At 43.4% G+C, this 25,554-nt stretch overlaps 3 protein-coding genes across 4 annotated transcripts; 2 read left to right on the top strand and 1 right to left on the bottom strand.

Moving 5' to 3' along the window:
* Window positions 1–4,695: 4,695 nt before the first annotated feature.
* dmap1 (DNA methyltransferase 1 associated protein 1) lies at window positions 4,696–10,267 on the bottom strand. The gene is made up of 10 exons (XM_076727198.1): window positions 9,815–10,267; window positions 9,495–9,586; window positions 9,071–9,266; window positions 8,764–8,922; window positions 8,470–8,637; window positions 8,075–8,260; window positions 7,700–7,771; window positions 6,963–7,035; window positions 6,033–6,385; window positions 4,696–5,477 (listed from the first exon to the last, which is right to left on the bottom strand). The coding sequence occupies exons 1-10, from the start codon at window positions 9,908–9,910 to the stop codon at window positions 5,418–5,420; spliced, it is 1,455 nt and encodes a 484-aa protein (XP_076583313.1). The 5' UTR covers window positions 9,911–10,267; the 3' UTR covers window positions 4,696–5,417.
* A 671-nt stretch (window positions 10,268–10,938) lies between these two features.
* hnrnpm (heterogeneous nuclear ribonucleoprotein M) lies at window positions 10,939–18,238 on the top strand. Its single transcript, XM_076725934.1, has 16 exons — window positions 10,939–11,217; window positions 11,849–12,030; window positions 13,647–13,699; window positions 14,432–14,439; window positions 14,620–14,713; window positions 14,801–15,013; window positions 15,153–15,306; window positions 15,418–15,467; window positions 15,552–15,609; window positions 15,974–16,078; window positions 16,173–16,268; window positions 16,547–16,615; window positions 16,711–16,812; window positions 16,934–17,526; window positions 17,619–17,670; window positions 17,775–18,238. Exons 1-16 carry the CDS (start codon window positions 11,117–11,119, stop codon window positions 17,936–17,938), a joined length of 2,094 nt encoding a protein of 697 aa, XP_076582049.1. The 5' UTR covers window positions 10,939–11,116; the 3' UTR covers window positions 17,939–18,238.
* Window positions 18,239–18,489: 251 nt separating this feature from the next.
* Window positions 18,490–25,554, top strand: timm44 (translocase of inner mitochondrial membrane 44 homolog (yeast)). 2 transcript variants are annotated; one of them, XM_076727179.1, is made up of 13 exons: window positions 18,490–18,533; window positions 19,022–19,126; window positions 19,989–20,192; window positions 20,287–20,367; window positions 20,492–20,641; window positions 20,994–21,130; window positions 21,548–21,633; window positions 22,820–22,912; window positions 23,048–23,172; window positions 23,392–23,442; window positions 23,577–23,666; window positions 23,886–23,996; window positions 24,724–25,554. In XM_076727179.1, the coding sequence occupies exons 1-13, from the start codon at window positions 18,504–18,506 to the stop codon at window positions 24,841–24,843; spliced, it is 1,383 nt and encodes a 460-aa protein (XP_076583294.1). In that variant the 5' UTR covers window positions 18,490–18,503; the 3' UTR covers window positions 24,844–25,554. The 2 variants fall into 2 exon arrangements, with proteins under 2 accessions (XP_076583294.1, XP_076583295.1); XM_076727180.1 differs by having other exon boundaries at window positions 18,503–18,533; window positions 20,013–20,192.

Raw genomic sequence — 25,554 nt, forward strand, 5'->3', positions numbered from 1 at the left:
TTTGCCAAGGCGAGAGGTTCAGGCACCTCTGTGTCCTTTAAAGGAAGATGTACGGCCCAGAGCGAACTTTTGACAGCCAAAACAAACTGTCACAGCGCCAGAGTGGGTGAGAGACACAAACTTGTCTGTGTTTATAGCTTAACTGATCCTCTTATTCCTGCTACTCCTCCAGTCTCTCTGCTCTGCCCTAATCTCTCCAGGGGTCTTACTGGCCCAGGATGACAAATGGGAAGGAGAGGCCAGCCAAGCGTGGGCTCTGTGGAGAGGCTCAGGCCGGGGGTCTCGCTAAGCCCCCTCAGCTCCGCCCTGGATCAACTCTGACATGGCCTGCACTAACCCCGAGGATGGAGAGGCCACACAGATCACACACAAAACCAGGTATGTACACAGGACATGCAAGCACACACACTCGGTCCCACACATGTAAGAAAACAGAGAAACACAAGAAGCGATAAACCTGTGATCAGCACCCTGCACCAGGTTGATTTGTCTCATAGACACCTCCACTTTACATCACAAGTGCACACACACACCTCCAACACCTCACACTTCTCAGCTGCTCCAACAATCCAGGGCAGATATGTACGAATGTCAGCTCAGAACTGGTGCCATCGGATAAAACCCAGCCAACTCTATTTTAGAAAACACAGTCCAGCTCAATAAGAGCATGTACTAAATGACTGCAATGTAATGCGTGGCTGTGTGGCTGTACTCAGAGCTGTGACTCTGACAGCGAATGAGAATGTAATGCGCTGAAGCCTCCTTCTCTTCCCCCCTTCTCTCTTTTGCTCCATGCTCCTCTGCGCCCCACTGCCTCTCAGCCACGGGATCAGCTGCAGGCGCTAATGAAACGTCAGTCAGGTAATTGAGGCTCTGGTGGTGGCGGGCCAGCCAGGCAAGCAGTCAGCCTGTGTGGGTGATGACACCAGGACGCTAGCAGCTACAGGATCTCAGCAACCCCCCTATGAAGCATCACAGGAGCTGCTACAGGACCCAGCGGGGTGGAAAGCATTGCATTTATGCTGACATTTCCCCCATGTCCTCCTGTTTGTGTAAGGGAGACATTTGAGCGATGAGTACTGAGGTGTGTACCGGTGAGTTGAGTCATCAACTCAACCAGAGATTGTTAACCAGCTTGGTGAAAGCTGCTGCTGGTGAGGAGGATGCTCTGCCAGCAGCGCTGGTGATGGAGTCAGAGGTTAAAATCCTTTGTTATTGCACCCCAGAGTGATGTTAGCATCCCTGCCATCCGCTGACCTGCTCGGCACCCCCGGTGAGTTATGGGTAATGTTTAATTCCCCTGCTGTGACAGCTGTGGATCCGCATGGTAAATTGGATTTTTTTTCTTTGTTAGAATTGTGCTCGTGCAGGTGAAGTGACGGACATCGGCCGCACTGCTTTGCCGAGGAGACTCTGTCACATATTGTTCAGCGGCCTCTCCATCTCTCACCGACAAATCAAGCCAAACTGGTTTGTTTCTGAGGGCTGATGGTAGAACAGAGTGGAGCTGATCTGTCCATCCCCATCTTGTTTATAGTCAGCATGCAATCACAGCTCTGACCTGAACAGACCACATGCTGCTCACCCCCACGTGGCCCCTTTTCTTCATCATGTTAGCTAAGATAGACAACAAAATAAAAGTACATAGCTGAGGACGAGACCGAGTTCAGTAAACTCACACACACATACATACAAGGTTAACCTTGTTCCACCATCTTTGTGTGTTGTCCATCACCTGATTTACAAATCTTTCTTTATACACAGCTGCACTAATAAAGATATTTTTATGTATCAGATGACAATTGTTTCATTGAAAGGGGCAAACATCACCCAACTCTGCACTTCCCTTCAGCTCTACACACTGTTTTAACATCTTTCAGCTGATTGTTTTGGCTGTACAGTAAAAAACTTTCAGTCTTTTGGTTCACTTTCATCACACTATACTCCAGCTGCAGGCAGCTGTCAGTGTAAAAGCTTTGATAAACCCACTGCACGTGACCTGCTCAGCACCAAATGACAGACAAAGTTATCGACTAGCTGGTGAACATAATGGAACATTTAATAGCTAAAGGTACAGAACATCGTCTCAGGAGTTGGAGGAGACTAAAACAGAATTAAAAGGACAATAAATAATGATTCATATTTGTTGTATGGCCAGAAGCACAAGTCCTAATGAATGCTGAATCATGTTTGTTTCATAGGCCTGTATCACTTTTCTTTGCTTAATGGATTAAGGATCAAATCTTTCCCCTTAATCCACCTGATTTGTCTTCAGTGTGTATGACTCCACAAGGAAACCTCTTCCTCTAAAAGGACTTTTTCTATTTCACCTCCATCCCGCCCCATTCCCTCTTCTCAAGGTAGGACACCTTGAAAGACAACAACACCTGACCGGAGATGTTCCCGAGAGCAGCGCAGTGCCGGGGAATAGGAAGTCTAGATTTAGTCCCACACTCTCCGCTCTACTCCACTCCACTCTCTTCTGCCTCCCCGGGGCTTTAATGTGGAGAGTGGACAGTGGGGTTAATGCCTAGCTGTAAGCACTGCTTAGCGCCAGTGATTGGGTTTGTGCTGCAGCAAGCCTTCCCCCACCAGCAAAGAATCCAGTGGAAATGACTTCCACTGTCCAGCCCTATGGGCAATGGTGATTTGCCAACCTGCGGTTTCAACTCCCCTCCCCTTTGTTGCTGTCCCAGAGGGCACAGGTGAATTTGATGTGGAGCAATGATTAAAAGTTTTCTACCTCAAGGTGACCTAAATACTGGAGGAGGTGAAAGTCAAAGAGAGACATGGAGATGAGAGAGGGGCATGGAGGTGAAAGTCTGTTTTGGACATTTGTTATGGCCCATATAGTCAGTGCTCCATCCTGAGCTTCGGAGGGAAATTATCCAGACCCTGTCCTTATACTCCAATTGCACCATTCCTGCCCCTTTCCCTTGTAGTAATCAGTGATTGTATGTGACATGATGGGTATAAAGCACTGTGCCACAGCAAGGAGGCATCGACAATCTAATCATTGTCACATCAGCGATTACCTCAAGGCGTGATGTATTTGAAGAGGGCTCTATCACATCTGCTATTACCTGCCTCTTCCTGCCTTATGTCCCTCAGTACACATCTTTTCTCTTAACTGTGTGTTCAATCACCAGCACCTGCTGGTGCGGCCGAGCGACCCCTCGACAGTGACGTATGCCAGCGATTAGCCTGGATACAGTTCTATTATGATAAACAGCCAGCGCACCTCTTAGGCCGTGATTAAAGCCTCGGCCCGGCCTTGATAAAGAGATCCCATCTCAATGCCATCACAACCACATTATAAGACACTCCGCCATGGTGTTCTGCCTCATGCTTTTCACATCAGTGTTGCAGAACGTACACTGTTGCCTGGATGGAGCTCATGGCAGATGGAGCGAGATGGGGGCTGGTGGGGGTCTTTATCATTCACACATGGCTGGCGATGCATCCCTGCCCACCTATTTTCAATTCTTACTAGTATTTATTAATAACCTCCACTTTCTTGAAGCCTATCTTACAAGATACCTGCCATATAACTTAAGATGGGTTTAGATATTGAGAGATGGGGAGGGAGAGAGAGAAGCCCCGGTTTTGATAAATGGATGAGCAGCGATGAAAAGAAGATATCAGAGGAGCATGAAAGGAGAGAGGGGAAGAGAGCAGAGCATTAATCCAACAGCAGGCTGGTGGAGAGAGAGAGAGACAGAGAGAAAGAGGAGAGAGAGGGGAGGAGGAAGCAAAAGAAAGATAGCCTTTCGGCTGTGTTCTGTCAAGGGAGAAATTACACATTTACGGAGGTTTTTTCAAGCAACGACGGGTTCCATAGATCAAACCACTGGATTTATGAGCCAATTTTCAACATGAAATATAGACACTGAGAATCCATTTTACCCATGTTTACTTGCCTTCTCTCACTCTTTCTCTCTCAATCAAACAGCCTACACTCCTGAAACCTTAGCAGTGCCTATTAGAGCTGTAAATGAAGATGTTTTGATTGTGGTTGTGATGCAGCATTCGGTGTTAGAAAGTAGGCTTCTGAACTGGGACAGGATCAAGACTTGAACAGATCGCTTAATATATATATATATATATATATTTTTAAGTCTTATTATTTTCTTGTGTTTGACTAATTTCTTTTGCTGAAATTAGTGAAACCACAAAAAAAAAAAAAAAAAAAAAATCACACCCCAAAAAATGGCTGCAATCTGAAGGAATTTGGAGTTTGTATGCAGTACTTGAAATATTTTTGCAAAATATACATCTATGGCGAGATGAAACATAGATACATAAATACACACAGTATGCCCAGGTCACAGCACTCGTCTCTTCTGGCCAAACGTATTGAAAATTTGCATAGAAATTAATGTCTAAGTAGGCTAAACGACATAATTGACACGCAATTAGCAATATTATGGAGAGGAGACCTAATGAAGTTTCGGCGGCTGTGCCAACCTAAGAATGATCACTGCTTAATTATCATATTAATGAAGTCATTAGTTGTCACTTAACTTAGATGACAGGTAAGGTAAGAATGTCATGATCCTACAATTTCCCCAGCAAATGTGTACTCAACACTAATTACCTCCGAGTTAAGATCTCATTTGCGAAAGTGCGACACATGCTTGAAATGTGAAAGGGACCACCGTGGCATAAACATGTACAACACGCAGCGAGAAAAAAAAAAATACAATGAGGTTTATTGAATCATCCACTACAGCATCTTCAAGGTCACCCGAGGACAAACAACACAAATCAGGCCCACTAGTCCAACATAAAGCAATGGGCAGCAGATGGAATGAGAGAGGGAGACGCACTCTGAGTGGAGGGGGAACTACAGCGGGTGCTAAAGGTTAACACAAAAACACATTTCCAGTAAACACTATGGCATGATTAGGCTACAAAAAAACCCTCGGATGGGTCAAATGAGCATCGTGGCTTGAGGTCCTCCCACTGCCACAGTCTCTTCTTTCATTTCAATTCATTTCAATTACCCAGTCATTCCCACCTTCTTCCCCGTGTCCCGATTAGCTCAGCCTGGCAATTTACAGTTGATCTTGCCTCATCTAAGGCTGAGCAGTGGTGGAGGCAAGAGTGGAGCAGTAATGGAATGAAATGTCACTCAGTTGTTGCCTTTGTCACAAAGATGCTGGGCAGGCCAGATGGGAAGGGGCTGGAGAGGTCTCGTTGGTAGGTGAAAAGTTGTGTGTGTGTGTGTGTGTGTGTGTGTGTGTGTGTGTGTGTGTATGTGTAGGCAGTGGTGCTTCTACGTAAATGACAGCAGTGTGGTTCCCTGCTCTCCTGCATCCCTCTTGTCCGATCACAAAAGCTGTGGGCGTCTCCACCAGAGTAACGAACGCAGCCCCTTGTCTTTCATCGTGTACCAGCTGGTGCTCTCGTCTTCATCAAGGCTTCTTCACCTTTTTCACTGAAGACGAGCTGGATGCCGACTCTCTCCGTTTGCGCTGCAATGTGATACACAAAGCATTCACATCAGGGTCATGGGTTTTTAGTCACGAGAGTGTTTTACCAGTTTACAATCAATGGCCATTTCTAGAACAGTTTGCTAAACTGTTGAATTGTTGAATGGATGACAGGATCACCATGTTTAAAACAGCACAAGTGAGGGCAGGCAGCAGACTTGCTTAAGTTGTTTGTTGCCAATAATCAATTTCAAAAAATGCCTTTGGTGGTTGCAATGTTATTTGCAATACAGCACTTCATTCACCCTGACCAGCATGTACACAATGTAAAATTAAAATCTTCTCTGCAGACAGTTAATGTCATGACTTATGATGTTGCTCTTCCTTTTACCATTAGAAAAGTATTTGCTGTGATTTTGGTCATTATGCTATTGTATTATTCATACTGAGCACCGACAGACTGGAAAAACATCCTTTTTGACTTGCAACCCACGTTTCAAAGACTTGACACTTGGCTGGGACAAAGTCAAAAAGACCCGAAAATCAATTTTGTGGCAATGGTTTGAAAGAGTTTGGGTGTAAGCTGTGCAGACTTACTGAGTTGGGTGTAAGTGGTGCTCCTACAACATCAATTATCTGCTCCTTGGCTTCCACCTTGATGTCATCTGCACTGGGCCAGGACTGAGCTTCACCCCCAGGGGTGGATGCTGTGGTGCTGTTGGCAGTATTGAGTTCCCCACTCTGTGCTGTGGCGGATAGTCCGACCCCTGTAATTCCACCACACCCACCTCCACTACCGGCCTTCAGCAGGGCTTCATAGCGATGACGCAGCATCTGTTGTTCGTATTCACAATTGCTGTGGGCCTGCTTCAGCTCGTACAGCAGCACCAGGTCGCTACGCAGCTCATTGAACATCTGAACAATCTCCTCTGTGGGCATGGGGTTAAGATCTGTATCCACAGACAGGCACAAATGCAAAGATCAGTGAAAGCGACATTGAAGCGCTTTGACTAAAACGCCACAAAACTAGTATACAATTGTGAGTTTATTTTGTTGAGCACAAGATTACGTATATGTTGCGTGTATTTGTCCCTGACTGTTCAGTACAGGGCTTTTGTTTCAGTGTGCAACTTATATAGTACAAATAGTTTAGCGAATCCTTGCTAGTCAGTTTAGCCCATCACCTATAGTTAGTATCCTTGGTGTGGGAAATGCACAAGAGAAGCCATATCTTTAAAACCTTCCCATGACATCAGAGAACTGACAACTTCAACATGAGGTCAGGACCTTTGAAATGCTACATGCAGTCATTGCACCCAGGTGGTGTCAATAAACAGCTTCCACTCTATGTGTTGGCTTACTGCTGTTAAACCACTGTGTCCTCTTTTCTGTTTGTACATGTTTTCATTCCCTGCTGAAAACACCAAACTGAGACCACTAAATACCTCATCTAAGATTCATATCGTGTCAGTCTGTTGCAGAGGACAGTTTAAAATCTAAAACTTTGAAATGTTTATTCACACTTACCCACTCCTTGCTCCATCAGGATCTGCTCAATGGCCTTGATCTTCTTCTGGCCTACTGAGCTTGGCAATTTCATCTGAATCACACACAAACACACATAGAGACACACACACACAAGGGTGTGATTTAAAGTGCCGGAGATATTAGGATAAACAGCTCCACCTCGGGGCTTTTAATTCGTATGAAATGCACTTCAGCGGGCCAGATCAAAATGTCTTTATCCACTGAACTCTGTCTGACTGATTAGCCAGAGGGGTACTCCTCTCCTTTAGCCATGCTAATGCATTTTCCATAGAGAGCGGCAGCTCCTCATCAGTCTTGAAGATGAATAAGAGTCCCCTTGCTACGTCTTACAGATATTAGCTAGTCACTAACAGAATTAATCACCTCACTGCTAATGAGAGATAGCTGGGCTCAAGTCAGACATTTTGGTTTCTCACATCAACTGCAGGGTCAAGCTTCACTAAAATTGTTTTGATATTAATAGGGGTTTAAACTAAACTTTTAATTTAAATTCAAGTTCAGGAAGTTCAAATGTAACATTTTTATATCAAGTCCAATAATAAATATTGGCACAGCACAGAGAAATACAAAACATTAACACAGAGCTATGAGATGAGATTGGTGTTTTCACTCCCTCACTGGTATTTGAGAGTCAAAGTGAAGTTAACAATCAGAAATATGTTTCCAAACAGTCTTTCTGTAGTTTTAATACCACAACAGGATCTAGCTTTACTCACCCTCTGACTGCGCAGTGTGACTCCTGCAGATTTGAAGTCAGGGAACTTGATGCCTGCTGTCTCTGGAACAGCCTAAAGAAGAAGAAATAACTGATAAGAGACGGGATAGGACACCCCTCTGAACCTGGATAGATCTGACCAGTAAAAATATTTAAATGATTGTTAACAGTTAAATCAGTCCTTGTGAGAGAGTGAGTCACAAACTAAGACACTTGAGGCCCTCTTAGAGACTCAGCTGTTCCATTAAAAACAATATAGAATAGAAAATATTGAGGCTGAGCTGAATTTTAATTATTTCATAGTGCTACTGCATTGACAGCTGTGCCATCTCAATAATAAAAATGATTTCCCCTTTTGTATGAGTGTATGACATACCGGTTTTTCTGTTTCTCTTTTTTGTGGGAGCTTCTTCTTGGAAACCCTCTTTTCGGCTCGCCTCAACTCTGTGGTTGTATCAGCTGCTTTAATGAGTTTCTGCAGATCCTGGGCCTTCTTCTCACGCTCTTTCTTCCTGGTCTCAATCTTCCTTAGCTCCTGAATAAGATATTCCTCTTCTGCCACCTGCAGGAAAAACAGAGAAGTGCGATCATAATATCTAAATGGCTGGCAAACACCTTACAGGCTTTGGCAATATTGTTTGATTTTTTTTTTTTCCCCACAAAAGGCTTTACTGCAATAATAGCTTCAGTTCTCATCTTCACTGGGTAATATTTAAGTTAAGAGTGATAAATGGCAGCATAAAAATCCAAATCAAAGTACAAAGTACTAACTTGTTCAGGTGTGCGATTGAAGAGCTTCTCCAGTTGCTCTTTACGGCGCCTCTCATGGCCAGCATCAAAGATGTAGATCTTTGGCTCTGTCCCTGAAGCTGCACGGACCTTGGTCAACTTACCACAAATACTGTAATACCGTTCTTTCAGGTCCTCCACAGAACGTTTCTGAAAATCATAAATGGAAGAATGCTGCTACAAATATGTGTTTGAACTTGCAGCATTATGATTTTTACAAAATATCTTCAGTGAAAGGAAACATTGAGTACTGTAGATGAGGGACTGAGTGGTTACCCTGTATTGCTGATAGTCGTAACGGTCGTGGACAACTATGAAGCGCAGATCGAAGCGCTTACACAGGTCAAACAGGTGGTCTGTCTCTGCTTTAGTCCAGCCATCGTCATGTAGATGTATCTGATACTCCTGCTCTGAGTACACCGGTACCTGCACTGTCTATAAAGGCAGAACAGAGAGAATATAATTGAGTGTATATGTCTGGAAAGGAGATAATAACAGAAGATGGGTAGCTGTAAAAATCCATCCTTTGGTATTTGTACTGCACAAGTGATCAAACTAAAGAGGAGACCATAGTCATCCCTACCTTGTTGAAGCGAGCAAAAGGATAGTCCTTGCCCTCCTCTGCTACACGTCTCCAGTGGTGGAAAATAGCCCCATCCCTGCGAGCTGGGTTGGTGAAGGGCATCCACTTCCAGGGACGCACCTTTTTACAGCCCAGCTTGGCTTTGACTGTCCTGTAGCCCTGAGTAGTATCACTGGGCAGCAAGGGGGGTGCATCTCTGTGGATTCACAGGCAAAACAAGTCTTTGTTAAAGCAATGGTACATGATATGTTCACAGTATGATTGATGAAATTTGTAATCTTACAGGGATATATAGTACAAGTTCATCATGCAACTAAATAGCTTCAAGAATAAGTGAAGTAGTTATTATACACAGGACTTGCATCAAAACCTTAAAGGTAATTCAATACAGTGATTTAAGGCAATCTCAAAATAATTTACATACTTTTTGTCTGAATAGAGCAGAGCATAGACCTCTCGGTGCATTCCCTCGGGTCTCTTGAAGGTCAGTGTCTCTGTTGCCTTCTTGGATTTTTTCTGAGGCAGGTAATGGAGAAATTGGTGATTAATTTTAAAGCACATTTTTGGTAATACTCTCAAGCACAGTCCTGCAACACCGTCTTCTCGAACTTTTGCTGTGGGAAAGGCATGGTTTTGTGTTTCTGACTGCCATAGCCAGTGTAACGCTGTAAATATTGTTTCCAATGTAATTGAGAAACGTAACCTGTGAACACCGGGACAGACATCATTATGAGTATCTCTCACCTTGTCTGAGTTGATGAGATCTTTCTTGCTGATGGGACCGTCATTTTCTCCTCCAGCCAACTCCAGAATATCCCTGACATCAGCACCAGTAGCCATGATTCAATATGCTGTTGATTAACGCTTCTCCCAATCGGTTAAATTAGAATACTGTCCATTCATTCACAGGCGCACATTCAGTAATGCGGTACTACCGTCAAACGAATACGCTGTTAGCATAAGGCTAACGGTAACGTTGTCATTTCTAAGATAACTGTTACGTTAGCTTTACATAGAGCTGCTAACGGCCAAGGAACGATATTTTAGGATTTGTTTTCGTAACTTTACGGTGAACGTTAATACTATACGTGAAGCTATAGAGACAGTTAATAGGTGTATTCAGAAGCTATTGTTAAGGCTAGGTGAATAGCTAACCACCTAAACCGACACCACTTCCGTCCCCGCTGATGTCGTTCTGACTATATTGTTCGATTCACTAATTCACTGTCGCCCCCGTGAGGTCTGGCGGTGTACTGTAGATTCTTACTTTTTCAAGTAAATAAAAAAATCAGCAACCCTTTACGAGCGAAGTCACAAATTGTTGTTGTAAATAATACAGTCTATTATCTCTCTGTAAATTATCCTTCTTTTCTGAATCTTTAAACTGACTGCTGGTACAGAAGGGAAAGTGACACCTCTGCTTGAACAGTTTGCATCAGTGAAAACATTTACCTGCATCCCAATAGGCAGGACATCAAAACGAAAACCTGCTTGCTTGTTGTCATGGTCCTGTGAGCAGTAAAGTCTGTTATAAATCCTCAGCTGGCATATAGAGAAACAGATTAACTTTTAAGAGGATGTAAAGGCCCCAGTGGTTGAGGTCCATCTCTCCACCAACATACATAATAGAAATCACGGGACCAATCCTAAATAGCGGGAGTTTTAACCTCGTTTTCTTGAAAAAAAAAAAAAGACACGCAAGCATACACGCACTCAAAAATAGCCCTTTTATATTGATGCTTTAGTATGTTTTAGTGTGTTTTATTTGGTTTTGTTATTCTGAAAATCCCGTTTGTTCCGTAATGACTTTTACTTTGAAAGTAAACACCGGATGTGGACTACTCTATCCTGGTTTTAAAATTCCCAGCAGTCAATTGCTCTCCGCCATTTTCCTTAGCTGGTGTCGCAGGAGTGATCGTTGAAGTCTACCATTTAAGAGGTATTTGTGCCATAAGCACTTTTGAAGGCGCTTAACTCGTTAATAGCAGCAAATATAGTCGGCGATAATACAGTTTAATCTGGCGAGATACTAAACTGCACAAGAAGATGTCAACCGAGCAGGCCGAAAATGCTGCCGAGAAAGTAGGCCAGCAGCCGCCGCCTGCGCAGCAGCAACAGCAGCAGCCGCCGCAACAGCCGCCGCAGGGGTAAGCCCATTCATCAAGGTTCCTTTGTTGGCGCTCGTTAGCTTAGCTAGCTAATTATGTAGTTAGCTGCAACAAATCTGATACACGGGAATGTCGCACTGCAACTCATCATTAATTAAAATCCTGCCCTAGTTGTATTCTGCGGAGGCACTTGTATATTAACGCTCTCAGTTTAAAATTCGTCGTTTTATTCGTGTCTCTGCTGTTCGGTGGCGTGGATTTGGGCCCGTCTATTACACGGAGACTCCATCCGTTTTACGTATCTGAAAGTAATTTCACTCAAGCAGTTCACTTGGCTAACGCTATATTTTGATAGTCAGTAACTTTACCCTTTTATCCCTTAAGTTGATTGTCAACAGTGGAAGAATCTAACGTTCATTTCATAATGTAACGCAGGCCCAGGATATGCAAAGAGCGGCCTCGCCATGCGGCTTAAGTGCAATCACCATGATGGCAAACCAGATCTTTTGACTTTTGTTACTACAATTAATAGCTGTAGTCTTTTAACTTAGACTAACAAGCTGTAGAGTTTTTTTCGCCCGCCATTAACAGATTTGAGAAAAGTATGTTGATATACGAAGTTTGTTTTTGTTAACTCTGTTGTTCGCTGTTGATTGATGTCTTTATACAGAGAAGTGAATGGGAAAGCCAAGCATGAGTCCAACTCAAGCAGGAAGGAGAGGCCCCAGAAGAGAGGTGGAGGTGGGCGCTACGAACCCTATGGAAACGTGAACAAGAGATACCGCGTTTTTGTCAGCAACATCCCATATGATGTGAAATGGCAAGCCCTCAAAGACCTCATGAAAGAAAAAGGTAAGGTATTTGGATAGGGGATTGACGCAGTCCCCCTGGGACATGACAAAAGGTTGCAGTATCCAGGGTCATTTTTGTTTGACCACTGCAGCTTTGAAGGGCTTTTGGGAGTTTGTGTGGGACTTAAGTACAAAGTTGCTTGAGATCTCGTGGGAGTTATTTGGAACAAAGGTTTTGGACGAGGTCCCTCTTATTTGTACGTCAGCTAAGGAGTTGCTGCAGAAAGTCTTGCAGCAAGTGCTGTGAACCTGGATGTCCGACTGAACTTTTTTCTCCATTGAGATTACTAAAACCTTTTGTGGTTTTTGGGAAGTGTATGTTGTATAGGTGCAAAGCCGGTCCACTAATGTGAAAATCCAGTGGCTTGGGATCATGAGTGGCATAATGAGATGCCTTCTCTCAAGAAATGCATGAAAAAGATGTACAGTACACAGTTGCAATGTTGTTTCCCAGAAATGAGGAACAAGTTGCTCTCTATTGCAACATGTAATTAGTGGTAAAACCTGAGCTCTCATGATTTCTTACTAAGTAAAAATTTTGGGGACATTTCAAACGAAATCATTTGTGATGCAGCAGCAACTTTGAATTTCAGCAGGGAATCGCCTTAAGTTCTCTTTAATGTACAATGTGTTGTTACTCATGTGAAAGTACTTAAAGGGCATTGGAAATCGACAGATAAGTAATGCACTAAACTGGCATTTACTAGAAGTTAAAGCATGTGTAAAGGTACCATCCTTTTTCAGAAGGAGTGCCTGGTACTCGTTTTATGACAACTGACTGGAGTTAAATTGCATTTTCTTTTTTAGGTGTGACCTTGACAAGCAAATGTTTTCTCAGCACAGCTGAGCCAAACACGGCTGTGCGTTGGGGATTTCTTTGGGGTACAGGTCTACAAAATGAAGCAACTTCTTATGCACTGTCCTTGTCTCTAGAGGTTTGGTCACTGATGTCCATTCGTTGAAGAGACACGTGATCTGGAACGAAGGCGTGGCTGTGATCGACGCTGAATCAAAATTCTGTTATTGTGCGTTTCAGGAACAGGTCTACTTTACGAATTTGTTTGCAGTTAGAGAAGTTTTCCCTAAGAGCTTGCCGTCATTAAGATTATGGTTAGCTTTCAAGCTGTAGGTTTCCTCCTAGGTTCAGCTGATGGACGAATGTACTGATGCATTATTCTGAGGTTTAAAATGGCGACATTTGACAAAGTATGCACTGGGTTGACAATGAAATGGGCTGAGGCATTGAATGGGTTTTGCCTACTTGAAATTATTTGGTTAATTATTCAGATAGGAGGTGGTGTTCATGGCATTATATCTAAACAGGAAGGCTGAAGGCCATTTCAACAGTTGTTGTCCTCAGTCTATTGCTTTTTGTGCTTCGGGAGAAATCCAACAAGGAAGGGCTAAGAAGTCTTTATTTTTCTAAAAAGACCAAAGCTTGCTTTTTGTAGACCTGTACCATATTGTGCTGCTGATGAGGTGCTGGGGGAAGGCTCAAGACTGGCAGTCTGGGCTCACTGTCACCGGCCGCCCTCCTTGTGTTTCTGCTCTAAACCCCAATTGTTCTCTCGGCTTCTCTCCCCTTGGTGTGTGTCGTCTCTGGAATCTGATTTGTAGTGGGTGAGGTAACGTACGTGGAACACTTAACGGACGCAGAAGGCAAATCGAGGGTAAGTGCAAATACATACAAATAAAAATATGAATAATCCTAGACAAACCTGTGTTTGTCAGCTTTGGTTTCTTTATTTTCATTGTTGGGAATTGTTCAGACTGAGAAACCTGGTGGAGTGTGTGAGATGGTGACACGCCGGAGGCTTGTTTTACTTGGTGTCGTCTGTGGCACTGACGTGAGGTCATCCCGAGGGTTGATGCTCTTATAACAGGACTTCAATTTTCTTTGAGGCCAATCATGTGGGATTGCAGTAGCTGACAATGTCCCTTTGGTTGCTGGATTTGCTCCTCATGAACTAAAGGGGTCTAGTCTGTAAGAGGTCGTTACAAGGCTGTTAGATGGTTGTTAAATATAACTCATTCTGTAGAATTGTTTACTGGGAAAGTTATCTCCAATATCTTAGTAGTGGGGAATCCTATCTCACTGTGGATTTTCTGCCCTTTGGATGTTGGAAAAATACTCTTTAGTAATCACCAGGCTTGCTTGCATTGTGTTAGTGTCTGGGATTATATGTGAGATCTTAACATTGTAATTTTATTTGGAAGCACAAGAGTTGTGGCCAAGGCTGTAGGCTTGTGTGATGTTGAACTTTCTATTGTGCATGAAAGTTTGTATTTTTGCTTAAATTTTGTCTCAGTTTAGACACCCATTATAACCATTGCCTTTACTAATTTAAATTATTCTTTACTCCTCTTGGTGCGGCTTGTTCTGACGTCATCAATCAACGAAGGGTTGTGCGTAAGTAGTCTCAATCCATTTATTTCCAGTTGTTTGTGTTAATGCTTCCTATTCAAGTTAGCACAGGGGAAACACACACACACCAGTGTCTATGTTAAAAACAGATTTTTGGAGATGGAAGTTGTTAAAAATCTGCGAATTTGTTTATTGAATGCTCTCACAGGATATGCTTTCTGTCAGTGTTGTTGAGTTTAGGACCGAGGAGCTAATGAAGAAAGCAGTGGAGAAGGTCAACAAGCACAACCTTAATGGACGACCCCTAAAAGTGAAAGAGGTACGCCACACCCAGAAAAACAAAGTGAAAGTAAAGCATAAAATGTCGGTTGGGGATTTTCCTGAGTCATATTATGCTTTTTGTCAGGACCCTGATGGTGTTATTGCTCAGAGAGAAATTAACAAGGGTCATGGCGGAATGGGGGGAATGGATCGTATGAACATGGATCGAATGGGCCCTGGACCAAATGGCCCAATGGTCAACATTCCTCCTAGCCTGATGAACAACCCCAACATCCCCAATGAGATCATCCATGGTCTCCAGGCTGGCAGGATTGGCAGCACTGTCTTTGTGGCCAATGTGAGTCTTTTTAGTTTTTTTTCTTTTTCTTTTTTTTAATTTGTATCAAACATATTAATAAATCACAATTTAATCTGACTTGTCTTAAGCCTATGAATAAGCTAGTAACCATTTCTCAACTTGCTCCTTGTGCTTACAGCTTGACTACAAAGTGGGCTGGAAGAAGCTGAAGGAGGTATTCAGCATGGCAGGCATGGTGGTGAGAGCTGACATTCTGGAGGACAAGGATGGGAAAAGCAGAGGCATGGGCACAGTAACATTTGATATGCCCCTTGAAGCAGTCCAAGCTGTCTGTATCCTTGAAATGTTGGCTGATTGGAATGCCTGCTGAGTGTATCCGTAGAGTATTAATTCACTAGAATGGCAAAAATGTCTCCAGTTTGCTTTCCTAAATGATTTTACAGCGATGTTCAATGGGCAGCTGTTATTCAACAGAGTTATGCACGTCAAACTGGTATGTTGCTTAAATCTCACTGTGCATTAGATCACATTACGATCGGAGAGCATAGTCTGAATGCTTTTCTGTTGCTTTTTTCAGGATGAGAAATCCCTGCCTAAAGATTTTGGACCTCCTGACAGAGCCCCTGCTCTTCCCCGTAAGCACACTTGACTTTATTCACATGGGCAACAAAAACGAATAAACAAATCTACTGTAAACATGTACAAACTAGGGATGACTCTTGTGAGTTCTAGGTCTGTATCCACAACCAGGTGACACTTGTTGCTGTGGATAGGTTAATATTATAACCCCAGTATCCACTGGGTGGTCTGTGTGGAGGCACTGGGGCCTTTGTGATGTGCTGAATACTTCATTATTGTACAAATGTTTCTCAGGGGCCCCTTTGATATGAGTGCTTTCTGTGCCTTTCTGATACTGTAGATACACACAGTCTATTTCTACAGACTAAAAATTGCTATGTAGACAATGTCTTAATTCTGTACCCTATTTTCTCTCCCCAGGTGGCCTGAGTGGTATTGGTTTGGGCCTGGGACCTGGTGGCCAGCCCATTGATGCTAACCAACTCAACAGAGGAGGTGGAGGAATGGGCAACATGGGCCCTGGAGGTAACAAGCTGCAGTGTTTTTGTCAAACAACAACAAAGTTAACAAAGTGACACCTGTGAAATCAGTAGCTTATCATAGCTGTTCTCACTTGAAGGAATGGATGGAATGGGCTTTGGCAACATGGGAGGTCGTATGGGAGGAGGAGGAGGAGGCGGCGGCGGCGGTGGAGCAGCTGGAGGTGGTGGAGGAGGTATGTACTGAAAAGTGGATGTGGACCTTACTGTAGTGCTTTAGTGTTGAAGCAAACTCCTAACTGTATCACATTAAAGACTTACCAACAATGCAATGTTTACAGGATGTTTGAGCTCCATCACAAATAGCTTAACAGTGAGAAAGCACAACAAAATGGAATTTGTATAAATCAGCTCCCAGTCTCAGATATCATAAAAGCATCAGATTTTCATCCCCAGCCTCTCATCTCTCTGGTTGTTTCCCCTGGAATAAAGAATTTCTTATCCTCTGTTCTAGGAATGGACAACTTTGGAGGAATGAACAACATGGATCGCTTTAGTTCTTCAGGAATGGGAAGAATGAATGGTAAGGACACAACGTGTTAAGTACTCCAAAGCAAGCGTGGAACACTTTCACGTTTTGCTGGGCATTTCTAATGGTTTCATCTCTTGCATTGTCAGAGATGGACCGTGGGATTGGTGGTGCTTTTGACAGGGAGTTTGGGCGAAATGAAATGGGAATGTCTCGCAATAATTTTGGAGACTCCTTTGAGAGAGGAATGGGTTAGTATTTCCAGGATTTCCTCTAACTGCTCTGAGCCTCTCTAGATGTAACGCTCACATCATCTTAAGCGGTTGATGTAACCTGTCTTTGTTTTTTCTTTTTGTTTACTTGCTTTTATAGGAAACTCTCTGGGTATGGACCGCATGAGCTCTGGAATGGAACGCCTGGGTGCCAACATGGACCGCATGGCAGGGATGGACCGGATGGATAGGATGGGCATGGACAGGATGGACCGCGTGGCTGACCTGGACAGGCTGGGTTCTGGGTTCGACCGGATGGGCTCGGGGATGGACCGGCTGGGGCCCAGTATGGACAGGCTTGGACCTGGCCTGGACCGTATGAGCTCCAGCATGGACCGCCTCGGCCCAGCTGGGTTTGACCGCCTAGGCCCGTCTGGTTTGGATCGCATGGGTTCTGGCCTGGACTTTGGCTCCCCAATGGGTATGGATCGCATGGGCAACACTGGGCTCGACAGAATGGCCAGCAGCTTCGACCGCATCGGGTCCACTGGAGGACTTGACCGCTTCCCCTCTGGTGGCCTTGAGCGCATGAGCTCTGGCATGGATCGGATGGGGTCTGGAAATGTTGGTGGTCAGTTTGATCGCTCTGCTGACTTGGATCGTGGATTTGGTGGCAATTCCTTCGGAGGAGCTGGAGGGCCTGGAACTGGGGGAGGCAATGTCAGGAAGGGATGCCAGATCTTTGTCAGAAATGTGAGTGTTTATCAGCAGGATAGAAAGGCTTAATTTATCAGTACTTTCTCACATTTGATTCTTACTAATTTTGAATTGATTTTATCTTTCAGCTGCCATTTGACTTCACCTGGAAGATGCTGAAGGATACCTTCAATACATGCGGTAAGAGTGGCCCCATTTTTATTCTGTGTAAATAAAAAATCAATTATTATTGTTGGCTGTTTTACATAAGATTACTTTTATCATTGATGGTCTTCCCTCTGCAGGCATGGTTCAGTATGCTGATATTAAGATGGAGAATGGCAAGTCCAAGGGCTGTGGTGTGGTTCGTTTCGACAACCCGGAAACCGCTGAGCGCGTCTGCAGGACCATGAACGGCTACCGGCTGAATGGAAGAGAAATTGATGTTAGGATTGATAGAAATGCATAGTTTGTTTGTCTCCTTTACATCTGACCTTTCATTTAGTCTCTGAAGTCCAAACGCCCTGTATCTTCTGAATTGCCCTTCAGCATATTCATAGTATTCATATTGAGTTGGTTTGTTAGATCTTTGTAACAGTGAAAATGTATTTTAGTTAGTAATTTGTAAAGGTGAAAGTGTTTTAGTTCTTGCTCACATTTTACTTTTTTTTTAGAGACCAAATTTTTAATTTTTTCTGTCTCGCTTCATCTGTCGTTGCCTTTGCTCTGTAAGGTGTTTTGATAAAATAAACCTCAATATTTGAAATGCTTTGGATTTTTTGGTGTCATTATAGGCGAGATCATCAACGTCCAGCTAAGTTAGTCATACGTTCTTGACATTTGAAAACGGTTCTATGGTTTACGATGAAGATATTGGTGTAGTGCATACAAATATATGCCATAAATAGTTTTAGCAGTAGCGTGTGGCTAACGCGCACGGGGGACATTATGCTCATGATCACTCAGAACACCCCCTCGTGGATGTATGTGGAAGGTCACCACCGGAAGAAGGTCATAGAGACTTTAAATTCAAGATGGCGACGCCCTTGTGCCAGTGCTACCAGGTGAGTGCCTGGAACTTTTTCGCGTTAAATGTCAACATTTAAACACCACGAAACAAGAGACAGAGAATTTATATGGTGTTTTTGAACCGCCAGTTTTTCTACAGACCATAAGTGTCACGAGTTTTTTATTTGTTTTTCTTTCTACCCAGTCTAACGTACCGTTAGCTAGCTAAGTTAGCTTTGTGACAGCTCAGCCGGTGAACTCTGCAGCGTAGCACGAAATCTTCCTCGTCGTAAAATGTCAACTGAGTATCTAACTGCATGTTCTGACTTTCCACCATGCCTTGTAATAAGCAGAGTGTTTGTCTATTGAATGTAAACGCGATTACTTTATGGACTTGATTATTTTATGCTCTATATGCTCAACACTGGTGACATGCCATTTTCATATCTACGCCGGCATTTCAGCTGAAGATACCAAAATCCCTGCGTGGTTATCGAACAGTCTTCAACAGTCTTTGAGAGTGACTTCTTTTGTCTGTCTCTAGATATGTGTCAGGAGAGGCTTGGTGGCATTCCCTTCCCCCTCCCTGCTACTTCACAACAGACCCAACGTCTACAGGATACGAGGGTTTCTCACATGCTCCTCACAGGTACAAAGACCTGACACAAGCTGTGTCACTGTCTTACCTCTGTCCGGATGTTTTAAGCTGCACATTGCAGGCTGTGAGAAGCTCACTGATGTCAGGTTGGATTATGCTCTCAACCCCAACAAACCTCACAGAAGTTATACATGAAAGAGACAGATTTGTTTCACCAGCCTGTCCCCAACATGTAATGCAGACATATGGGAAAGGTTCGCAGCATGTACGGATGTCTTTGTTGCATTCAAAGAGAGACAGTATCACGCTGAGATATTTAATATCAGTGACTATGTCAATCCTTTGGCCTTTGATGAGAAAATCTGTATTAGGAAGTTGTACAATGGCTTTGTCTTGTTTACATTTAGATTGAGATATGCTCTGATGAACTTTGTGGTGCTGTTGAACGGTGTTGCATTTGCTCGGTGGATGTGTCGTTTAGTTTACAGTCACTGATGCAGAACATTGTAATTTTCATGGATATAAGATTTAATGCAGGACTGTTGGGCCAGAAAGCGTTTTGTTTTAGCTAGGTGTACCTAATAAACTGGCAACTCTGTATGTTTAAATTTAAGGTAGAAAACCAATCCTAAAAACACTTTAGAATGACAGATACGCAGCATGGACTTTATGCTCTGAAGAAAGTGCACGTCAGCATGCATATCTGTTGTTCTGAAGTGCTTCTGCTGTCTTTTCAAGCTGTTATACTTGTTCTTTACCTAAAGTTTATCAAGATGTCTTAAGCAGTAGGGCACACCTCCCCCTGCAGGTTTGAGTGCATAAACAACACTATGAAGATAAGTTTAATTAAACTATGATAGACATGCCTGGAGGAAATTAACTGTATGTATCGTTTCTTATTCATATCAACAAGGTGCCTCGGTCGTCCCTTCTGCAGGTAAGGTATTTATCAGGGGAGAGAAGAGGCGGAAGAAAAGGTTTCCTGGGCGAGTTTCTGGACAACCTGAAGCAGGAGCTAAACAAGAACAAGGAAATGAAAGAAAACATCAAGAAGTTCCGGGAAGAAGCCAAAAAACTGGAGGAGTCAGACGCATTGAAACAAGCCCGGAGGAAATATGTTAGTATCTGGCCACACACGCACATACGCAGCATCCAGGTTAATATGAAAAACTAGTGTTAGGTCTAAACACATACCACCGTCTCTACCCCAGAAAACCATTGAGTCTGAAACAGTCAAGACCTCCGAAGTTTTGAAGAAGAAGTTGGAAAACATCTCTGAGACAGTTAAAGAGGTAAATGTGACAGATGTCACTCAGATGCAGCTTTTAATTTAAACGTCACGTGATAGATACGCTGTTCAAATTGATCTGTCCACCCTCACAAGTTATCTGTCTGTGTCTCTGTGTGTGTGGACAGGGGCTAGGGGAGGTCAGTCGTACAGAAATTGGGAAGAAAATCAAGGAGGGAATGGAGGAAGCAGCCAAAACAGCTAAGACCTCAGCAGAGAGTGTCTCTAAGAGTGGAGAGATGCTGGGGAAGACCGGAGCGTTCAGAGCAATTTCACAGGTATGGAGTCAGTGTTCTTGCTATGCAGCAGATGTATTTTCTGTTCACAAAAATCTGTGTTTGTTAGACTTTGTTTCTCAGAAGTGAAATCAGGATACACACTGAAGCATAATCTTGAGCTCTTTAAAATAAGGCAACTGAAAATAAGCCAATTTGTTATTCATGGCATGAAAACACACCCTACTGCCACCTGTTACTCTGTGATATTTCATTTAATTTCCAATTTTGTGCGCCGCTCACTCTGTTGCACTGTTAGAGAAATAATTTGTCATATTGTATTTATAGAACCAACTCAAGATTAAGGATAAAGGTGGGGACATAGATAGTAATGTACCTGTTCATCTGTTTTCAGGGCATGGAGAGTGTGAAGAAAGAGATTGGAGACCTGGGTCACACTGGCCCTTATCGACCTCCTGCCAGACTCAGGAAGAGGAGTGAGTTCTCCTCCAAGGGTGCAGGGGATGACAGCAAGGTCTTCGAAGCCAACGAGTACGTGAGTGCCCTCTGCTTTGCCTGATAGCGAGAGGGGAACGCCTCTCAGGTTCAGAGATAGCTAGTACCACTTAAATGGCTGCAGACAGTCTAATCATTAATATTAAAAATACAGGAAGTGAAACTGATTCAAAACTGAAAAACTGTGAGAATCACATCTGGGCAGGTACCAAGAGTCTTTCTAGCTTAAGCTGAACTGCTATGAAGGAGACATAAACGCTGGCAGAGATGAGCAAAATAATAAATCCAGTGTTTTTTTCCATAAGACAAACTGAACCTTGATAATATTCCCAGTGTTTCCTCTAAATTTACTAATATGGTTGAATGTGATGGTCAGCACGTGTTGAGCAAGTCAACAGGGAGGCCTGTTTCCCTCGGCCTGCTGTCTGAAGCTTTACATTGTGTGTTCATCAGGGAAGCTATGGGTGTGGTGCTCCACAAAGACTCAAAATGGTACCAGCAGTGGAAGGACTTCAAGGACAACAACGTGGTTTTCAACAGTAAGGACTCCCTGACTTCATCTGGTTTCTGTCTGTCTCTGTGTCCATGGCTGTTTACTTAATTCGCTGAGTAGTGATAAAGTTAAACAACATGGTGGGCCTAGTTGAACAGTTTGTCCTGCAGATGATGCTGCACTTGAGCTCTGTCTGAGACACATTCATCTATAACAAAATTGTCCAAGTGATAAAACTCTTCTAAGATGTGTTCGTCCCTGGGCCTGGACGCCTCGGAGCACTTTTCTCATCTTTAAGCTCATGAGGCTCCACAAACAAGCATTTGGTGAAAGATCCTGTTAATAGGAAGTGTTGCTGTGGGATTAGGTGGAGAGTGTGAAAACGGGGGCTATAAATTAATGTGCTGATTTAGTCAATAATATGCGCATTAGTTAGGGAGCGTTTTTAACTATTAATAATATTTGGACAGGTGAAAAAAAATTACCTGCGTTACTGTAAGGACATTGCACAAAGTCAACAGATTTGCTGCAAAGTAGATTTCTGTAGCTATTGTTGCAGCATCAGCACTTTTTAGTCTACGCTAAAGACTAGGGTTGGGCAGTGAAGCCATATATCAGATTTCTGTAGTTGGCTAAATTTATGGCAGATGCCTTTTTTTGGCTGATTTAAGTCAGCAGAATAATAGCTGGCAATCTGGCACTTCATTCACTGTCTGTGCCTGCACAGTGTAAAACAAGCCACCTGCAGCACTCAACTGCCATTTTTTAGTGGCATCGCATGGTATATATTCTGTTTAAAAGCTGTTTATTTAATGCGGTGGAAGACTAACAGCCCACTACATCTTGAACTCCAGCACACTGGATATCATTGTTGCAGGGGTGAAGGTGTCCACTGGGAAGGTTATGCACCATCACCAAACCTGCTAAATACATGTGCATACTGTGTGTGTGTGTGTGTGTGTGTGTGTGTGTGTGTGTGTGTGTGTGTGTGTGTGTGTCAGGACATGTATTCAGTCACCCAGCAGCCTTTTGCTGAGCCTCAGCTTTTAGCCTTTTCATTCCTCACATTGTCTAACCAGCCAGACCCTGTGGGATTTCACACTTTTGACAGGAAAAAGGATGTCTAATCTCTGAATACCAACTTACTATGAGTTTGAAAAGATTTGCTGATCTGAGAGATTTTTTGTCTTCCCCTTTCTCCCTGTGTGTGCGTGCGTGCTTGTGTGTTGCAGGGTTCTTTGAGATGAAGATGAAGTATGATGAGAGTGACAACGCCCTCATCAGAGCATCTCGTGCTGTCACCGATAAGATGACTGACCTCATAGGTGAGAGATCTCTGGTTTGATAGTCTACATTAAAGCTATAACAGCGAAGGTACATCTTACAATGATATCCTGTTGTTCCTGTGCATTTTTCTTCATGTATATGCATTTCCTGTCCACGTGTTCATGTGTGTTAAGGTGGGCTGTTTTCTAAGACGGAGATGTCTGAAGTACTGACAGAGATTTTGAAGGTGGACCCATCCTTTGATAAAGATTCTTTCCTCAAGCAGTGTGAACGAGATATCATCCCCAACATACTGGAGGTATGATGGACTGTGAACACACCAGCACCAGTGTCAGTGTTTGTGTGAATAGATCAAGTCAAGACAAACTCCAGATAATGTTTCTAACAAGAAATGCTGTGTTTTTGTACGGCATTGAATTACAGTACACGTAATTAAGATTTAGTGACACCGATCAGGGTAAGAGATACTTTATAGTGGACGTTAAAACAAGTCGGTGTTTGCTCTGTCTCCATGCAGGCGATGATCAGAGGGGAGCTGGACATCCTGAAGGACTGGTGTTATGAAGCGGTAAGACCTTTCTGAGCTTGAAGTGCTGAATCATAGATATCATACGCTTCTTTTTGAATTCGGTGCACACATTGCCTTTGGGTTGGCACCTCTTTGTGAAATGTTTGGTCGTAATGTTATCTTCCTTTCTCCAGACGTACAGTCAGCTGGCACACCCAATTCAGCAAGCCAAGGCCATGGGACTTCAGTTCCACTCTAAGATCCTGGACATTGACAGCATTGATGTAAGTTACCCCAAACAACACTACACAATATTAGTAATGAAGCCCTGAGTCACTCCAGGACACTCCCAACATTGTTTGCAACATAAATGCAGCAATTCTGTTTCTATCAGTTATAACTGCTAAATCTTGAGCCATTCTGAACTTCTTTAATTCGTGAATATTGATCTAAAAATACAGTTTGATGGTTCAGTTAAAGTATATGTGTGTCCTCTTCTCCAGTTGGCCATGGGGAAGATGATGGACCAGGGTCCGGTGCTGATTATCACCTTCCAGGCTCAGTTAGTCATGGTGATCCGAGACACCAAAGGAGAGGTGGTGGAGGGAGACCCTGTAAGTTACACACACGAACAGAAACACAAAAACTGCGATTGATTTAGCTGGAATCGACATTGTAAAACACAGCATTTGTAAATGACGTGCCGTTTTTGCTGTGTCATGTAACAGAAATGATACACAGCTTCAGCTGGCTTTTTCCTATAATCACAAATGTGTTCCAACTTCTTATAAATGAGGCACTGAGAGAATGTTATGAGACACTGAGGCAACTTTTTCCCACTTGTTCATGTCTTTTATTCCTGTCGACCCACAACCCAGACTAAAGCTTTATTGGTTGTAAATCAGCCGTGTTGTCCGCTCAGGGCTCCTCAGGGACACTTGTGATTGGTTAAGAGGTCAAGGTATCCACTCAGTGCCGTGCTGTTGGCGTCTGCCCAGTGTTCAGATTAAAAGACTACTGGAGGAGGATTAATGGTTGGATGTACTGTTCTGCCTGTGTTTTATCAGCTGAATCCAAATGTCTGGACATCAAAAGACAGACTATTTAGTGTCTCCTACGCCCAGCGTCTCAATCTTTTTCCCTTCGACTGGGCTACAGCGAGCCCAAAAATAATCCACCTCAGACAAATATGTAAAACCCAACATGGCATACATCAGACTAGCATAACCACAACACAGATGGTTATGTTTGGTCTGTCTTAAACTGAATTTTAACATTTTTTACAGTGATTAAGATGAAGAATTGTTAAGAGTGAATGTTCTCGTGGTTTTCTCCCTGTAGGAAAAAGTGCTGAGGATGATGTATGTGTGGGCTCTGTGTCGAGACCAGGAGGAGCTCAACCCGTATGCTGCCTGGAGACTACTTGACATCTCTGCCTCTAGCACAGAACAGATCCTCTAAGACTCTTTGATACGCACAAAAACACTCTCAGCCTGGGAGAGAACATTCTGTACCTGAACAGCCCTGGAGCTGGCTGGGAAGAAAGGGGGGACTGGAGGATGGCGCCTGGACATGAGGGGACTTGGGCTCACGTCACAACAGAAATAGTAGTGCTGCTGAATGCGAGGTGCTTCACTTTCTCATTTTTACTACACTGGCTTTGAGTTCAGTCACTGCAGTCCCTGGTTCTCTCTTTGAATGACAGTTATTTCCAACCATTCCTCTGGCTCACACTAGGGGGCGGTAGATCATCAACAACTCTTATCCACTGTGCTTTCTGCAGCGCCTGTATGGCTGTCCATCAATTGAAGTGGCATGTTGGCATATATGAGATGAATGGAGTTGTTTAACTTTAGGCTGAGCTCTTTTATTATGAATATAAGAAAAGGTAATTAAGGGAGACAATTTGTAACCAAGCCCCTGAACATCAGGATGGTGTCAGCATCTCAGTAATCGTCAATAAGACGTCTCTGCCACCTTCCTCTCTCCAGCAGTCCCTCATACTCTCTCTCTCTTCATGTCGGTGTTGTCATCTCGGCGGTTGGTGGTGTTGTGGCCAAGCAGTGCTCTCCTACATCCTCGATTGTATAATAATCACCCGATGTAATTGTAAAACTTGTGAGAAAGTCTATATTTATTATGAAAAATAAAGATGACCCGTTTTTCACTCTA

This window comes from Chaetodon auriga, chromosome 3, assembly GCF_051107435.1.
Source record: "Chaetodon auriga isolate fChaAug3 chromosome 3, fChaAug3.hap1, whole genome shotgun sequence".
Taxonomy (NCBI): Eukaryota; Metazoa; Chordata; class Actinopteri; order Chaetodontiformes; family Chaetodontidae; genus Chaetodon; species Chaetodon auriga.

Coding starts and splice junctions, on each gene's coding strand:
- dmap1 (XM_076727198.1), bottom strand. CDS start 9,910: ATGGCTACTGGTGCTGATGTCAGGGATATTCTGGAGTTGGCTGGAGGA. Junction 8,638..8,763: donor ACGACTATCAGCAATACAGG/GTAACCACTCAG, acceptor TATGATTTTCAG/AAACGTTCTGTGGAGGACCT. Junction 6,386..6,962: donor CCTGATGGAGCAAGGAGTGG/GTAAGTGTGAAT, acceptor CTGTGGATACAG/ATCTTAACCCCATGCCCACA.
- hnrnpm (XM_076725934.1), top strand. CDS start 11,117: ATGTCAACCGAGCAGGCCGAAAATGCTGCCGAGAAAGTAGGCCAGCAG. Junction 15,307..15,417: donor TGAAGCAGTCCAAGCTGTCT/GTATCCTTGAAA, acceptor ATGATTTTACAG/CGATGTTCAATGGGCAGCTG. Junction 16,616..16,710: donor AGGAATGGGAAGAATGAATG/GTAAGGACACAA, acceptor TTGCATTGTCAG/AGATGGACCGTGGGATTGGT.
- timm44 (XM_076727179.1), top strand. CDS start 18,504: ATGGCGACGCCCTTGTGCCAGTGCTACCAG. Junction 23,173..23,391: donor TCATCCCCAACATACTGGAG/GTATGATGGACT, acceptor GTCTCCATGCAG/GCGATGATCAGAGGGGAGCT. Junction 23,997..24,723: donor AGGTGGTGGAGGGAGACCCT/GTAAGTTACACA, acceptor TTCTCCCTGTAG/GAAAAAGTGCTGAGGATGAT.